Below are 19,536 nucleotides of genomic sequence, written 5' to 3' on the forward strand. Positions count from 1 at the left end.
TTTATGTATTTAATAAACTATTGCTAAAAGAGAAGGTACAATATCAAAATGGTATAGTATTACAAATCTAAAAAATCAAAAGAATATTTTTTGTGGATGGGTGAGTTAGTCAAAGTTGGACGAAGCTCTATTAAACATTTTGAGTATTAGTTTATTTTTACAAGCACCAGGTAAGAACAGCACCTAATTATACCAAACTTTTGTTAATAAATACAAACTCGATACTATTTTGTACTACATTTTGCTTTTGTATTAAATTACTTTTAAAATCTTAACCAATATGAATCTTACATTTATATATACTATATATATATATATATATATATATATATATATATATATATATATATATATATATATATATATATATATATATATATATATATATATATATATATATATATATATATATATATATATATATATATATATATATATATATATAACCAAAGACAGCAAGCTAACAATATTTAGAGTGTCCCCACCCAAACCCTGAGGAAGAGGCAGATATTTTGTTGTTAATACTTTACCAAAAAAAATTATACAAATAAACAAGTGTCAGGGTATCTGTTTTATTTTGTTGTTTTCGGGACTTTGGTTTGTTAATGTAATTTGAATTTTGCCGCCTAAAATTCAAAGAATATTTTTTGGATTTGCTGCCTACAGTTCAGTTTTTAAATTTGCCGCCAAATGAAATTAGTTTCGGCCCGTTTGCATTTGGCGCTAGAAACTCTCTCCCAAATCTTTCTATGGGACTTACATTACTAGACACTAGAGGACTATGTACTGTACTGTACTCCGATGTGTTTATGTTTATTTAAAGCGGCGTTTGACATTTGACAGACAAGTTGGATTAAATCAATGAATAAATATTTTCTTTTAATAGATTAAATACACAGCAAGAAAAACATTAACTAGAATTTCATTTTTCCTGATATGTATAAGTGCGAATATTAACAATAGTTTCTGTAGTAAATGGTATCCTAGTTTGTTTTAGTTGAATGTAAAGATTAGGAATAAGGTAAGTGTTTTAAGAACATTATTTCTTATAGAATAGGTTGTTTTGTTAGTTCAACTAGTTTTAAACTGTTACTTTAAAAATTCAAGTAAAGAGTTAATATTTTGCAAATGTTTATAATGAGAATTTAGGTGACAATAAATACATCCATACAATGTAAGGTCAGATGACTGATCAGTTTGTAGGTATAATTACAGAAAATGTCAGGCTGCAAACAATCATAACACTTTATTATTAAAATAAACATAAATCGACAATTGTAGATACTAGTCTAGTCATGTAACCAAGACGTTACCATAGAGATAAGAATTGATCAGTCAGGCATGTTACAAATTGTTAAATATCCTAGATATCCTGGCTAGATTCCAGTTCCAACTGTCTAGGAAAGTTAGAAATTATTTTTACTATGATGGATAAAGTTTAACCAACTGGCAGTGGCTGGGAATGACTATACAACCAATCATACATGCTCATAGTCAATATGAAAACAAAGAATTATTCACATGCAATTTATTAACAAAATAAAACTGCATCAATTAAAACAAAAGTTTATTTTTGAAAGCTTATAGTTGTTTATTGATTAGTATGTACAAATGAGAAGTTTTTAATAAAAATTAATGAATAAACACCACCATTTAGTTTAGGCTATTAGTAGTGAGAAATAGGAATTTTTGTGTTATATGTTTTTGACTGGTAGTAGTACACCCTGGCTTTGCATTTGAATTTATGCTAAATTCAAATGCAAATCCTGATCAATTGCTATGAATACAACATTTCAGCATAAGTACCTTTCATTGATTACAAAGTCGCCTACGATACAATAGACAGAAACAAATTAATAGAAACCTAAAAGAATTCCAAGTGCCAGAAAAAATCGTAAGATTGGTAAAAATGACAACTAGACAAACCATTTGTGCTGTGAAATGCAACGGTACAGTCTCAAAAGAATTCGAAGTGAAAAAAAGGAGATCTGTTGTCTACATTGCTATTCAATATAGTTCTAGAAAAAATTATAAGGGTTAGTGGGATAAATAGGTCCAACACTATTTTTGTACAAGGAGCACCAATGCTTAGCATATGCTGATGATGTGGTTCTTATTGCAAGAAATGGAAAAGAACTGGCAAATATAGCAAAAAGACTGATTTGGGAAAGCTCTAAAATGGAACTGAAAGTTAATATTAATAAATGAAGTATTCACGAAGTATATACTTTCAATATTCTATTTACTGCAGAAAGGAAACTAGTCCAGGACAAGTTCTCTTTCTGCGGTAAACAGTTGTGGCGCTAGAACTGCGTGGCAAATATTCGAACTATCCTCACAGCTGAGTTTAGTCAGACAGTTAGTGTACTTTGTTTATTGATTATTGTTGTCGTCTTTACTGTGGTTAATAATTAGATTAGAATGAGTGGTTCAGATAAGGAATGGCGTGTAAACAAGAAAAGAAAAGGTTTTACGAATGATGACAAATATAAAAGGAACATAATAAAGAAGTCTAAAGTGGCTGGACAAGAACATGTAAACTGGGTTGGCAAAACTGTACCAGCTAATACACCAGGCTCAAATTTTTGCAGGTAAATATTGTTTTATTCATTGTTGTTAATTTGTACATTTTGGTTTAAATACCATTTTACTGATAATTTGATCTTGTATGTATTTCGAAGTAATATTAGGCTACTAAAACTTAACCTCAAAGTCATTTACTTATCTCCAATATCTTTTTCACTGAATTACTGTTACAATAAAGTCTTTTGTTGTTTCAGTTGCAAATCCAATTGCCTTGGACTTTTCACTGAAAAAGATATGATTTAAATATCCGCCAAACTACATAACATGACAACCAAAGCGGAACAGGACATTTACATCCAATCTGTTATGGAAATTAGTCAGATTGCAAGTGAAAGACCCAGGTCTAGTTCGTCAACCGCGAAACCCAAGGCTTTCAGTGTGATTTATTATGTAGTACACAATGGAAAACGTGCAAAAGTATGTAAAAATGGATTTATGAAAATCTATGGATACTGTCTAAATTAAGGGTCCATGTAGAATTTATTCCCCACCAAAGTACATCACTACACCGGAAAAGAAAGAAAGTATTTTTCAGCTAACATGAATTTAAAAATCATGTACATGTTCATTAAAAAAGAACATAGTTTCCTTATTTCAACATTAGGAACTGAGAAAAGGTTCTCATACAAGCTGTTTTTGGACATATTTCAAGGAAAACTACCCTTCTATTGGCTTTGCTCGACCAGTTAAAGATGCATGTGTTACATGTGAGGAACTAAATTTAAAAATAAAAAGTCCTGTTTTGAATGAGAATGCAAAGCGAACAGCTGTCACTGAGCTAACAGTACACAAGCGTAAATCTAAAAAGTTCTATGCATCACTGAAAGAAGTGTCCACGCAGTGTGTCAGTAAACCTGAAGAAAATGTTGGCATCTGCATAGATTTTATGGCCAACATATCTCTACCTTGTATTCCTGTCCTAGATACCTATTACCTTAGACTGTTCACTGTAAACGTCTTTGGTGTGCATAATCTCGCGACATGGGAATGTACAATTTTTATCTATCATGAAGGTGAAGGGAGTAAAGGCTCAAACGAAGTTTGTACTATGTTAGATTGGTACATAAAAACAAAATTGGCAGTGGTGTAAAAAGACTTTATCTGTTTGGGGACAATTGCGCAGGGCAAAATAAAAATAATACTGTGATTCGCATGATGATGTACTTGTGTGAGATAAAAAAGTTTAGTGAAGTCAAACTAACCTTTCCTGTTAGGGGCCTCTCTTTTATGCCAAATGACAGAGATTTTGGCATCATCAGAAGAAAATTAAAGCAAGAAGAACGATATTATACTATTAATGAGGTTGAAGAGCTTATAATGATATCATCAAAAATTGACGGCAAATTTTGTGTTATTAAAATGACTGCTGATGATTTCATTGACTTCAGTTCATGGTGACTCCAGTTTTATAAAAAAAAAACCTGCCTAAGTGATGATTCGTATGGCAAAAATGTCCCAACAAACCAAAAAAGGGCTTTTGCCATATCACAATACAGATAAATGACTTTTTCATCAAAGAATCCTAACACGGTTCAATGTAAGATGAACATCGGGGGCTTCATATTGGATGAATTAAAACTACGGAATGCAGTACAGCCAATTCAGGCTCCTACTAAAAGGGCATATTCAACTGTACTTCCCATTAACAACAAGAAAATGGAAGACCTGAAGAAAACATTAGTATACATCCCGGAAGAAAAAATGAATTTTTAGAATTCGATTTTGTCATGGCCAATTACACTGGCATTTACACAAGAAAACTAAAAACTTGAACTGAAATTTACTCCAAAGTTTTAATTTATGATTTAATTGCTTTATTTCATGTTTAGGGCATTGTTTTATTTCATTAAAATTAGTTCTCATAAAATATTCTGTTTGTATATTGATTGTTTTCCTTAGAACTTCTTAAAGTTTCTTGTTTACGGCAGAAAGGTAACATGTCCTTAACACAAAAAAAAATCTCTACCCTCTCCTCTTAAAATATTTAAATATTTTATAAGTGTATGAATGCTCAATCACATAAACCTTGAATGCAAAAAAATTAACACCAGTAGTGTGTTTGAGTTTACCAAGTTTTTTGTCTCTCCTGAAAAATTGGCAAAACATGAACAAAACCATACAGAACAGATTGGAAGCATGGGAAAGAAAGATACTTCGCAGAATGTTTGGTGGAAAAGTAGTAGAGGGAGAATGGAGAAGACGAAACTAATGCAGAAGTTTACCATTTGTATGCTAACCCTACAATAACAAAAGTGGTGAAAAAACCTAGACTAGAATGAGTGGGACATCTAGAAATAATGCAAGGTAATAGATTAGTCAGGAATATTGTTTGGAGAGTACCTGCGGGAAAAAAAAGAAAGGAAGACCAAGAAAGAAATGGAGAGATGTAGTGATAGAAGATGTCAGAGAGATGGGAAGCTGATAGCTAAGAACAGAAAAGGATGGAAATTATCCATCCAGCAATGGGCCTAAAAGGCCTCTTAGCACAGTACATACATACATGTTTTTGACTTTTAATCTGTCAAAGTGACAGATATGCTAACCATGTAGCAAAAAAATGTGTGGTCATATTTCTAGTAATAATGGAATTATTTAACAATTGTCAAGCCACAAGACTAAACTAAACCAATCCTAAAATAAGGTGAGACATCATTGGATGTCTTCTTCTTCAAAAGCAGTAACATATTTACTTAATACTCTCTAAATGTCAACGTCGAACCACCCGAACTGTTCCCCCTACATCCAGAACGACCTAATGGAATGAACCTGGACTGGAGAACCTGGCGGACACTGAATCGCATACGCACAGGTGTTGCCCCTGTAAAACAGAACCTGATTAAATGGGGCATCAAGACAGACAGCGACGCACTTTGTGAACGTGGGGAAATACAGAACATGGAGCACCTGAGAGTATGCAGACTTTGCCCATCACAGTGCACCCTCGATGATTTATGGCTCGCAAATACAAAGGGTGTAGACGTAGCCCGATATTGGGCAGAAAAACTGCAGTCGGATCCAGACACGAAAAAGTAAAGTAAAGTACTTAATACTCTGTAGTAATGTAGATTTTAATTAAACATAATTTTAATAAAGGCATATATGTTTCTTTACTGTGCATTATCAGATCTGGAACTGCTCGGGGGACATCCTAGTACAGTATCCTCACTGATGATTGAACATGCTTTGTAAGTTTGTGCTACTTGATGATTGAGTGCAGTGGTGCTGATGTTGTAGAATATTAAGGATATAATAAACAGCACACATTACTAATCAGAAAAAAAGCTAATCAAATTCCAAAGAAAAGCAACATCAATATTTAAAGAAGGAGATTTGCTTACAGTAGTTATGTCACTTAATGGGACATATTATATGCAGGATCTTTAAATTCATTGAAAAGGTGAACATTGCAAAATGTGCTCTACAGGAAAATGTTGGACATTTTTATCCATACTGCTTTTAAGCAAAAACGGAGTATATACAAAAATTACACATATATAGTTGTTTATATCACTGGAATCAGGAAAACTAGCTCTTTTTATACATCGTAGTAAAAATGCAGTAGCTGCAGCTGTTTATTAAAATATTATTGGTATACACGTAGTATTTGCAACAATTCTTACTACTTATAATGCGTAAGTAATATTACTATGATAATTCATAGATAATTTCAAATGTAGATGCACATGGGGAGGTGCAGTTGAACTTTGGAAAATTCAAATTTAATAAACATATATAATACAGTATACTCCCTTTATAACGAACAAGGTTATTACGAGATTTCGCTTATAACGAGGTACATTAGATGTCCCGTGAAATTTCTATTGAACTATAACCCTTTATAGCGAGGTAAATTTGCTTATAACGAGAAAAAATAAGATTGAAAAACGTGTTTTTTACGTTTTGGCCCGGCCGTAGCTATAAATAAATACCCTTTTTAACTGCGGGCCGCCCGCAATAAACTTCTTACAATTTATGATTCTTAGTCGGAAATGTAAAATTTATTATTCACAAGTGTCATTGTATTGGGTTGACCATTCTCACGTGTTTTAAAGGTTGTCAGAAACTTTATCCAAGGACAAAACGCAAATGAAGAAGCATAAAACTGTTTCACATCTTTAGAAAATATGATAGATAGAATACTGGACAATTTAAAGCAGTCAAAAATGACAAAATAACTTTATACGCTTTATACATATTTACAGAATACAGATTTTTTGTTTTAACGTATATCATTGACAGTAAAAGTAAACAACTCTTTTTTGTTTTAATGCATTTCATTGACATTAAAGTAAACAACTTTGTTTTAAAAACGCCATTCAAACAATATTTATTAGCATCTTATATTGCTTCGAATGGCTTCACTATAGAAAGTTAATGTTTTAGAAAACTACATATTCATATGTATGCACAGTATTATTGTTGTTGGATATAACGAGATCCGCTTATAACGAGGTAATTTCTCGTTATAGAGGGAGTCTACTATATATATATATATATATATATATATATATATATATATATATATATATATATATATATATTAATGTGATATTAAAAGTCAGAGGTGCGCTAAGCAATTAATTAGCTAATTAGTTAATTAATTAAACTTATTTAAATGATGCAATTATGATTTTATCACACTATTTAATTCTCTTATCTCAGGGTTATATTCGTGCTTCAATATCTATGCTTTACATATGATAGGTAAGGTTTAAGGAATACCGGAATAATAAACATATATGATACAAAATTATATATTGAAATAAAATCCACACTCAAATATCTTAAACAAAAAATATCTCATACAATGATTATCAAAATTTTGTTCTACGTACGTGAACCTTCAAAAATTAATCTTATATACTATATAAATTAAAATTTCAAATCAAAATTGTTGTTCTATATCTCCTGATAAATATTTCTATTTTTTCTGAAGCAATAAAAAAAAACTTTGTTGATAAAGAAAAACTGACGAATGGTAAAAAAAACTATCTCTCTGAAGATGAGTTGTCCAAATCCTTGTTCCTTGTAGCCTACACTATCTATTCTTCGCAGTTCCCTAGGTAATCAGCAATCTTACAACAAATTATTGTGATCCTCTCGTCTTCAATGATCTCCTTCAGATGCACGTATCGTTCAAAAGACGCTAGCCTCTTCTCCTCTCGATAAACTGAATCTCTCGTTCCGGCCTGAACAGTGACTCTTGGAATATATAAGTAGAAAAGTATGACTTACAATATTTTACTGGATCAGCTTCCGTCAGGATACACTTAGTCCACGAAAACTCACAAACATTCACTTCTAATGCTTACTATCACTTGGGAACCACCAAAGAACAACGACTGTTCGCCTTGCACCCTTGGAAAACAACTGATTCTATTTTCTCCCTCAAAAATCCAGCTAAACTCTCCTTCCTACATAGCTATCTACCTCTTTTTCAATGTCCTCCAATCAGAGTTCCTCATACTTCCCACCATCTACCATTTAGATGACAAACAACAATTTTACCTACAATTATAAATTTCCTACAAACTATTAACATGCTAATCGGTTTTTACAAATTCTTAAGAACTAACGGAGAAATATAATTTCCAAATTCTACCCTATTGTCTTTATTCACTGTACAAGTCCATTTGGAAAACCCGGTCGTATTGTTCAATTCACTACGTTCACTCAAATATATTTTACAAAGAAAATAATTTATGCATATTGTAAATTTTGTTTACTACAGGTAATCCAAAGATAATGGACTTTCATTTCTTTGAAATATCTTTTATAGTTTATCAGTTGAAATATTTTGAATTATTTTATTTTATAATTTGAAATATATTAAGAGCAAACCAATATTATTTTTAATTTTACATAGCATAACAATATATATATATATATATATATATATATATATATATATATATATATATATATATATATATGCAGGTAAACAACTTACTTGGGAACAACACATATTAAGGATAGGTATATCATAAAATAGCTCCAGCTGTGGCCATGCTAAATTAAGCTAGCATAAGATGAAGAACAATATAACGGTTGTGACATTTGGAACTGATCATGTACTGTTACTGAACTGTACATCCAGTCATCAGTTCATCGAAAAGAAAATTCTTTAAACTTAAAATTGTTGGGAAGAATTTCAGTATGTATAATAAAAGGTTGTTGAAATTTCCACAAAAACTTTACTTTAAAGTTAAAATAAGGATCCATATGTTGATATAAGTATTGTAATGGTTAGTAACACTATTTATTTTAAATGTTTCCAATAAAACATTTTTCTGTATTTTTTTTTGTAAACTCCAATAATTTGATTTACGAGTATAATAGCAAATATGATCTTGTTTAATACAAGTTATTGCTTTCAGAATTTTTGGACAGTAAAATTCAGTTCCGGTGTACGGCGTCCTAATAAAAGTAATGAGCAACATCTAATTGTGAAGGTACAGGAACCCACAGAATAAAACAAAAATGTCTTTTAACAGAGCAGGTTACTCTCGGGAAAAGGCTCGGTCTACAAGCTTTGAAAGAGGAAGAAGTGAAAATGGTCTTGAAGCTTTAGCCAGAAATTACAGCTCTTTTAATTCTGGCACAGATAACAGAAAACGAGAAACTCGGGGAAGAAGCCCTTTCGACCGTGACAGAGGTCCAGTGCATCGTGAAAGAAGCCCATTGCATCGTGAAAGAAGCCCATTGCATCGTGAAAGAAGCCCATTGTATCGTGAGAGAAGCCCATTGCATCGTGAGAGAAGCCCATTGCATCGTGAAAGAAGCCCATTGTATCGTGAGAGAAGCCCATTGCATCGTGAAAGAAGTCCATTGCATCATGAAAGAAGCCCATTGCATCGTGGAAGAAGCCCACTGCATCGTGAGAGAAGCCCATTGCATCGTCAAAGAAGCCCATTGCATCGTGAAAGAAGCCCATTGCATCGTGAAAGAGGCCCCTTGCATCGTGAAAGAAGCCCATTGTATCGTGAAAGAAGCCCATTGCATCGTGAAAGAAGCCCATTGCATCGTGAAAGAAGCCCGTTGAATCGTAAAAGAAGCCCATTGTATCGTGAAAGAAACCCATTGCATCGTGAAAGAAGCCCATTGCGTCGTGAAAGAAGCCCATTGCATCGTGAAAGAAGCCCATTGCGTCGTGAAAGAAGCCCATTGCATCGTGAAAGAAGCCCATTGCGTCGTGAAAGAAGCCCATTGCATCGTGAAAAAAGCCAATTGCAATCTAAAATTGATGAAGCAGGTTATTTCAGCGGTAGGAAAGATCAATTAAACGATGAATCTGACGATGACAGAAGTTCTCCAGAGCAAAGTAGTGATGAAGAAAAAACTTCATCACAAACTAACTACCCATCTAATTTTTTGACAGCAGTCGATGACATCGAAAGGAAGACAGTGGTTGTTCCTGTAGGATATCCACATGAACGGTTTACGAAATTTGATGTTATAGTTCTCAAAGCGTTACTAAATACACACATTGGATTTATGGCCGAGAAGGGTATCAAAGGGCTAATAATTAAACGTCTTATGGACCGCAAAGGAGCAGCCATTGTCGTATGTAACGATGGGTATACGAAAGAGTGGCTAGATAGTCTAATTCCGCAGTTAAAGCGAAGGGATGGTAAGGACCTAAGAATTGCAAATCTCCAGGAAACAGTAAACGGTAAAATTCGAGCCATATTGTGGGTCCCTAAACATTATATAAACGACAAGGAATATCTTACTAAAACATTAGCAAAAGAAAATCCAGGCCTAGATACTGGACATTGGATTATAAGACCCAGGAAGAATAAAAAGACTGGTGTACAAATACTTATAAACCAGGATGACGTCAGTTGTCTAAAAAAACTCAACATGGAGCCTCTATTCGAACGAAAGCGAGTGAAAGTAGAAATCCAGACTTCTCAGATTAATAGGTAAGCCATATTCTGCTTTAAAAATTTAGACTAAATGTTTTCCTTCCTAAAATAATATTTACTTTTTCGATTTTTGACAACTTTTTTACCAAACACAATAGTTTTTGGTAAAAGTAATAATCCCCATTTGCCTAGGATTTGTCTAGTCCTTCCGTGTAACCACTGAAAGATATATTCAATGATAGCTCGAAGTCACTTTCGATTTACAGTTAGTTTCAATCCAGAATGTTATTTTGCAAATTACACTTGTACAAAAAGGGTGTACATATGTGAAATTATACTCAGTGACATTAGAAGTGTTACACCTAGAAGGAATAAATTCTTGAAACTTAATTTTTTGGCAACATGATAGATTTACATCAAGAATGAAACGACAACGTTGTCAAGAATTTTTATCAACAAGTAATAAAAAAAAAATTAATAATGTGTTTAGTGGCTCTCTAGCTGAATACACTCCTGTATACGTCTAGGTGTTTACAAAATGAGATGATCGATGTCTGCTTGTGGCATCTCGTTCCAAGCAACTTGAACTTTATGTTTAACTCTACCAGAGTCTGTGGAGGATAGTCTCCTTCCCATCATATCCCATACATGTTCGATAGGATTTAAATCCGGAGCACGGGGCGGCTACGCCAAGACGTTAACGCCAGCTTCCTGGAGATAGTCCATAGTTTGACGAGCAATATGGAGACGCGCTTTGTATTGGTAAAAAAGGACGTCTTGACGGCCGTCGAGATAAGGCAGTAAAGTGGTTTGTAAGATGTCATCAACATCACGCGCAGCTGTCATATTGCCTCGAATAAACACAAGTGGTGATCGGCTACCATAGGCAATAGCCCCCCAAACCATTAATCCAACTGACTTGTGTACATGCATCTCAATAGCAAACCCGATAATATCTCGTCGCTATCTATACCTGTATTTTTGCCTCTCTTTATAAAAACTTGCTTTTCAACATTCCACTAAGAGCATGTACACTTCTATTGCCTGCCATTATTCTAGCTTGTATTTCTTCTTTAATGTTAGGTTTACGTGATATTATTGCACCGAGGTATGTAAATCTTTCTACCATTTCGAATTCGTATGATGATAATTCTTCTACTTCTACTTTAAACTTTTGTCCATCCCTGAACTGATCCATCTGTCCACTGCATACATTTTGTTTCAGTTTCATTTATGTAAAGTCCCATTTTCTTTGCTGCTTTCACTATTCACTGTACTATCTCTTGTAGCTCTTTTTCTCCTCTTGCCAGCAACACTACATCATCCGCAAATGCCAAAACTTGGTGTCTTTTATGATATAGGAGTCCTCTATTGATTTTCGCTTTTCGCATTATTTTTTCTAGGCATAAATTGAAGAGTAATGGTGACAAAGGATCGCCCTGCCTTAATCCTTCGGTTACTATAAATTTGTCCGATGAATGATTGTTTACTTTGACTCTGCATTTCTGTATTCTCTAAAGTAAGATGTATCATGTTACGCAACTTTCTGCTAACTCCCATTTTCTCAAGCGTCTCTTTTAATTCCTTCGTCTTTATTCTATCGTATCCTTACTGGAAGTCGTTGGTAAGTTGTGTTCATAGCTTTCTGCTTGTAATTCTCTGATTACGAATACTTGGTCCGTTGTGCTTCTCCTTCGTCTAAATCCACACTGATATTCGCCTATTATATTTTCAATTTCTTTTTCTAGCTTATCTTTTATGGATTTTGATAGGATTTTATATACGGTATTTAGTAACGCTACTCCTCTGTAATTACTGCATTCTGTTTTGTCTCCTTTTTTGTGTAATGAGCAAATAATTGCTTCCTTCCAATCTTCTGGTATTCGTTCTTTTATCCATATCTCCTTTATGATCTTTTATGTCCAATCATTTAGCAGTTTTCCACCATATTTCATCATATCTGCTGTTTTGTTATCGCTTCCAGGGCATTTATTGTTTTTCAGATTTTTTATGATTTCCTCCATTTGTTCTTTACTGGGTGAATTATCTTCTATGTCTTCTAAGTGTTCGATTCTTGCTTCTGCTTTCATATATTCTCTTTGGTTTGACTTATTATTGCCATTTCCTGCTTTGTTTTTAACGAATATGGATTTTTGTTGGAAACCTCTTTTTTCAGTTCTAGCACCTTGATATAGGTTTTTTATTTCTTTATTTCTGTAATTCCTTACTTGGGAATGATAATCACAGAAAATAACGATTATACTGCAGAAATAAGAGCCAGAATGGAAAAAGCACGTGCCAACTTCGTGAAAATGAAAAAGATTTTATGCAGCAAAGATCTGACATTGGCCCTCTGAGTAAGGCTAATTTAATACTATGTACACAGTGTATTCTACTATGGAGCTGGAGCACGGGTAGATAGAATCACGAATACAGAAGTGTTAAGGAGAATAGGCAGAGAGGGAAATGGAAAATACAATAAAAGAAAGGAAATTGCAATATCTCGGACATGTGATGAGAGGCGAAAGATACAACATCTTGAGACTCATAATTGAAGGAAAAGTAGAGGGTAGGAGAAGCGTAGGAAGAAGACGCGTTTCCTGGATGAAGAACCTGAGAGAGTGGTTTGGTTGCAGCTCAAGGCAATTGTTCAAAGCAGCTGCCTCGAAGGTCAGAATAGCCATGATGATTGCCAACCTTTGTCGCGGAGATGGCACTTAAAGAAGAAGAAGTAATTCCCTTCTATTTCTTTTAGCTCCATATATCTATTTTTTGTGTCTGTTGTTTTTTTCGTGATCATTTCCATCCTTAATAATTTTCTTAGTTCTATTTCTTTTTGGCACTCTATGTCGAACCAGTTTTTCTTTTTTTTATTCTCTTGTTTATTACATTCTTTTGCTGCTTTGTTCATTACTTGCTTTATGTTTTCCCATTTGTTCTCAGTTTGCTCTTCTATTTGTATCTGTTTTAGTTCTCTTTCCATTGTTTCCTCGTACATTACTTGCTCTTTCTTTGTTGCTAATCGAATTGGGTTATTTATACATTTCTTTTCTGTTATTTTGTTTTCTGGTATCAGTTGCTTAATTTTGATGTCCACCATGTAATGATCTGAATAAGCGTCTGGTCCTCTGTATGTTCTTATCTTCTTTATACATTGCTGTTCTTCTTTTTCGATGAGCACGTGGTCTATTTGATTTTTAGTCTTTCTATTTGGCGATATCCATGTTTCCTTGTGTATTTCTTTTCTTTCGAAATATTTACTCATTATGATCATATTTTTTTCTCTTGCGAAATCTATCAGGAATTTTCCGTTCTCATTAGTTTCATTGTATTTACTTTATTTTCCTATTGTCGGTCTAAATACTTCTTCCTTCCCTATTTTCACATTTGCGTCGCCCAAAATAATTTTCATATCATATCTAAGTATATTTTCGATTATTCTGTTTAATTCACTGTAGAAACATTCTTTAACATCATTATCTTTTTCTTCTGAAGGCGCGTGAATATTTATGAGGGTGATTTTTTGGTATTTTCCCTTGAACTTATAGATACTACATATTCGGCGTGATACTGGTTTAAACTCTACTATTGCTTCTTTTAGCTCTTTTCTTATCATAAAACATGTGTCTAAAGTTCGATTCTTTCCGCCGCTGTTAAAAAACACTGTATCTTCTATTTCTAATATTTCCCAGCTGTTTCGTCTCCTGTTCCGGAAAATGGAACTTTTCGATTTCTCTCGCTAAATGTTCAAGTTTGCCATCTCCATATGTACCTCTTATATATTCCATGTTCCTAAAAGTAAGTGTACTTTTTGACATGTTTTCTTGTGTTTTGGTCCGGTTTTCATTTTTTTTTTCCTCTTTTTTTCCTTTTTTTTGTATTATTGCTAACCTTTTTCTGTTCTTGTTTCGTCAACGTTATTCCAGTAGTATAGTTGCTAGTTTTTTTATGTTGTTTTGACTATTGCGCCTTCTTTGTCATTTCACTTCCATTCGCTGTTATTTACCCATATTTTTTTACTCCAATCTTGACTTAATTTCCTTTATTTCTTTCTTCTTGAGCAATGTTTCTAATTGTTTTCTGTATTTCTCGTTCTTTTATGGTTGCATCTTCGTTGATATATACCTACTTTGTACTCTTTAATTTCTTTTAACTTTTGCTTTTTTTTCATTATTTTTTTTTTCTTCTTGGTTTTCATTTTCTAACGCCAAACACTGTCTTCCACCTTAACAGTTCAGAGAAGACAGTTATTTTATGTTTATTAACCGTTGTTATTTTTCTGTGTCTGCCCCGAAAGTCTACTCACAACGGCAACGTCGCAATTTCAAAGGTCAGAGTTTCGTTTCTATGCTTTGATGTTAAATAGGCTTATCAATAATTGTAGCTATCTTACTTTTTATAGGTTCTTGGTGTTTTCGGATGTTATTTCACCGATTTTAAAGCTTTTTCTTAGCACTGTCCTTCACTTAATGTCTTATATTGTTCACTGGATATTTTCAATAATTTATTTCCCGTTACAATTCTCAGAAATTGAGTTTATTCCAGGCGACAAATAAAATATTTGTTTACGTTTTGACTATCGTGTTGCCTTGTTTGTTTGTTTATTTTATTATTTGTCTGTCATAATAAATATAATAGAATGTCAGACTAATCAAATACACTGCTCAAAATGATCCAGTCTTACCAAGAGTCGTATCAGTCTCTTTAGGAAGCAGCTTTACGTTTGTTCCTTGAAAGTTTTTTGCTTATCGTGCGCTTTATTAAATTCTGCTGATTCTCGCTTCTGGAATATTGAAACACTCGTTCATTTGTGAAAATAAATGTACGACTGTAAAGATGTCTCGACGTGGACTATCAGAACGTAAACTTCTTGAAGAAATACGAAAAATAGAAGATGTTTCGGGAGGCGAATCTGAATTTAAAGAAAACCATGAGTCAGGCGATGAAGAATGCTCTGATGCTTCAGATCAGTTAGAAAATTTTATTGTACAAAAGTCAATAATTTATGTAAACACTGCTTCTACTTCTCAACAACACGATTCAGCTCATGATACAAGCATACAAGATATGATATTGCCATGCACTAAACTCGTACATCTCGCGCATGACGTCACCTTGTGCTAAATTTTCAAAATGTATCCATGCTTGCGGATGAAACGAACTGTTGCAATTCTAATATAATTTAGTAGATGTTTTATTTGCTACGTGAATTTAAGCTTAAGTATTTAAACTAGTATATTGTAGAAAATAACGCTTTTTCCTTGAGAGTGAAGTTTGATGGAGCGAGCCATGGCCGAATGCCACAAATTGCAAACCGTGGAATGTGATTTTTACAGACAATAGATATATATATATATATATATATATATATATATATATATATATATATATATATATATATATATATATATATATATATATATATATATATATGACACGTTAGGTAAACTGACGTTTTATTTTGAGGTATCAGTCATTAATAGGGCAGGATAAGTTAAACTCTTTGTTCTTTTATATAGCTTTCGCAAAATTTATTCGCTTCTTTAGGATATGCTAAAATATGGTTACAATTATTTTCTCTGTAAAGGTAGAAAGTATCGGCGTAGCTCGCAACAAAGGAAAAAATATAATAAAATATGTGCATAAGACGGAAGGTAGCCCTATATCTGACTATGGGTCGTCTTCAGTACGGTGCAGTTTTAGGGCAAGTATTATTTTGTCCCGATTATCTTCTTTAGTATTAACCCTTAAAACAAGTCATTAGAGTTAAAGTATGCAGGACCCTAATATATTCTAGATATCAAAAAACGCAGACTAGTTAAGATAGTATATAATCTGTGCTATAATTTTTAACTACATACTACATAACCCAATACTTTGACGAGTAGATAATTCTCCCAAATCAGCATTTTAGGGGATAAAACAAGAAGCACCAGCCTTCGCATCATCATCAAAACTGTTTCCCCTATTGTTACAAGGTTTCGCTTTACAAAAACAAATATTTAGTAATGAAATCATTAGACATAATTATTTAGCACTTCAATATAATAAATATCACGTACCTATTTAATAAATCATCATCAAGTCTTTTTGTTGTCTTTTATGTTGCCGGTTCGTTCTATGAAAATTCGCCTTCTTGTTCTGTTTATTTGTTTTAGATAAATTTATTGACGGAACAGTCTTTTTTTAAAGAACGATGTTTTGCTGGTGTACGATAAATGATGTATTGGTGGTCCAGCAAATTCCTGTTTTTAATTACGTTCATAATCACTTTCAATAACGTGCTTAGAGCAACCATGAGCAAATTTAACATTAAAACTATCCTGGCGTTTACACAAACTGTTTCCAAACAGCTTGCATCTTGCATTTCCTTGTCTTTTGGAAAGCTATAAAATGCTGTACCGAGTACAAAACCCATGCACATATGGTCAACGGCACAACCATAGACTGCACACCTCATATTGCGAAAAATTTAAAGCCTTTAACACTCTCAAAATATTATTTTACTAAATATTGGCTATGAACCGTAAATGTACATAAATATCAAAACACAATATGGCAAAATTTAGCACAAGCTGAGGTCACATAAGCCACGCCTACATGCGCGGTATCTTATCTGTTTGTATTTGTATCATGGATTCAGCTAGTATTGTTGTGAATCCAAGTGCATCTAAGCCAGGTCGCAAGAGAAAAGGAGGTCAACAAGCAAAAGCTATTTCGATCGGATATAGCGAACAATCGAAAGACGGAACAACATGGACGTAGTGAATCAGTACCTGGTAAGATTATGATTTTTGTTTCTTCATATTCATTGAATGTTTACTGTCATTAGGACGCCGCGCTCAGCATAATATTTGTCGAGAGGAATCACGTCCTACTTCTTATGCAAAAAGAAATGTAAAGAAGAATTGTGTGGTAAGTGCTTCGCATATTATAATCAACGAGAACATGTTGAGCCATATGGGTACAAAAATCCACTATTACAGGAGCACATCGATGTTTGAAAAATGACACGTGGAGGGTAACTTTGGAAAAGCGTTACTCTTATGTAATCTGTATGCTGTAACAGCTTGGGGTTCTCCGTTTTTTAGGCAGATCTGAGACAGATTCAAGGATATTGTAAAATATCTCAGATTTGACGAGATTTGCTCTAGCCTCTGCGGTTTGGAATAAATTTATAGAAAATAGTGATGCATGTTACAACCTGGGAATGAACCTCTCTGTGGACGAACAACTACTGTCTTCTAAAGCCAGGTGCGCGTTCAAACAGTACATATAAAATAAGCCGCATAAGTTTGGCATACAATTTTGGTTTGCGTGAAGTCAAAATACAGGGTGTCTCATAATGGATTTAAGGTTTTAAAGAAATAAAACAAACATTCAAATCATTGTAGAACAATTTTAATACACATGTTAAATAAGTTAATGATGTGGATTTATTGTTGAAACAGAACATCCTTTAAATGCTGGCCGTCTTCTTCGCTGTTAGTCTAGACTTGCGTCTAGAGGTACCCTGAATATTTTTGCTGCCAAGCTTCTTGACAGCAGTGTTGCCAAGTCAAAAAACTAAAAATCATCAGACACTTGATTTAAAAGTTGCCATATTTTGCAAAAAATCACCAGATAATAAACAATTAGAATAAAGCTTAATACAATGTTTTAATTATACAAACTAAGAAAATAGTAACTAACAATAAGTTGTTTACATAAGAAAAATTAAGAATTTCTTGAATCGGAAAAATTTATTTATACATATTATTAATATGCTTGTTAACGATATATATCTGTAGTGGTAGAAAAGTTAAAACGATGAAGTTTTTTCCTGCTTTTTGAAAGGGGAGCCAGGGAAATAGGCCTTAATGTTAACGAGAAAACCATCGTGAAACAACAAAATTATTAATCTTAGGAGATCTTTGGGTCTTATAGAGTCGAGACAAAGACATAACCAGGAACTCCAAGCACTCTACGGAGAAGAAAACATAGTACAGTACATTAAGGCAAATCAACATTCAAATACAACCTTCTGGGAAAGGCCAATGGCGGAATGTCAGTTAGTTGCTCGATAAAAAGACGTAAAGATGCTGTAACGAGTGATTTACGTAAGATGGGGGTACAACAATGGTAGATTGCTGCACAAGACCGTCAAGAATGGAGGAAAATAGTAGACGTAACCAAAATTCACTTTGAGTTGTAGAGCCAAGAAAGAAAAAGTGTTCGGATTTCTACGTCAATTATATAACAATATTTTCGAATTTTTAAGTGAAATGGTTTCTATTAAATATGTATTTTAATAAAAACTTTTATGTTTTAGATAAAATGGCAGTTGCCTTTTATAACGTGCTGTATGGGACCATACAGTTCTAAGATGTTCGTATTTCAAGACAGAAAAGTTGGTTTTGTTTATATATAAGAATATTAATTGTATTATTTTGTAAAATTCGTATGTATCCACATTATATTGATATATAAATAAAAAGATAGCTGTAGAAAAGTATTTTTTTATATATTATTACTGCTTTTCAAATTGTTTTGGGAATAACGACATGGAAAAGATGACAAAATCAAAAGAATGTATTATATAAAAATAATACAAAAGGCAATATTTAAGCTGGATTTATAGTTTGACGGACTGTAAACGTAGACGCACTGGAAAAAGATCAAAATAGAATTTTGTGTACTCTTATTTATAGATGAACGTAAACGCATGACGGATCGTAAGTGAAACGCACTGCAACGGAAGAGTTGGCCAACTTTCATCTTTTACAATGCGTTACTTGCGTCTGGCCAATCAAAAGGAAGAATTTTGTGCTGTCAACCAAAGTGAACTGTCTGGCCCGCCCACCATTTTGTAAAGTTGTTTATCAACATATTCGAATTTTGATTTTGTTGATTATTTGTTACAATGGACGTTAAGAATTTATAAAATAATAAAAGGATATTATAGTATAATGGTCACCAACTCTAGCCACTGTTTTTAATCATGCGCAAAAATTTCACTCCGTCGATTTATAAATTGAAATAATATTTACAGTCCGTTTGTTACGTCTCCAGTGCGTCTACGTCTACAGTCCGTCAAACTATA

The 19,536-nt window shown here is 33.2% G+C and overlaps 1 protein-coding gene across 1 annotated transcript; it reads left to right on the top strand.

Moving 5' to 3' along the window:
- Positions 1-806: 806 nt before the first annotated feature.
- LOC140434070 (uncharacterized) lies at positions 807-18,937 on the top strand. The gene is made up of 3 exons (XM_072522081.1): positions 807-1,021; positions 8,964-10,511; positions 18,766-18,937. Exons 2-3 carry the CDS (start codon positions 9,067-9,069, stop codon positions 18,767-18,769), a joined length of 1,449 nt encoding a protein of 482 aa, XP_072378182.1. The 5' UTR covers positions 807-1,021; positions 8,964-9,066; the 3' UTR covers positions 18,770-18,937.
- Positions 18,938-19,536: the final 599 nt, after the last annotated feature.

This window comes from Diabrotica undecimpunctata, chromosome 2, assembly GCF_040954645.1.
Source record: "Diabrotica undecimpunctata isolate CICGRU chromosome 2, icDiaUnde3, whole genome shotgun sequence".
Classification (NCBI taxonomy): domain Eukaryota; kingdom Metazoa; phylum Arthropoda; class Insecta; order Coleoptera; family Chrysomelidae; genus Diabrotica; species Diabrotica undecimpunctata.

Bases quoted from the DNA above. Each gene is read 5' to 3' on its own strand.
- LOC140434070 (XM_072522081.1), top strand. From the start codon at position 9,067: ATGTCTTTTAACAGAGCAGGTTACTCTCGGGAAAAGGCTCGGTCTACA.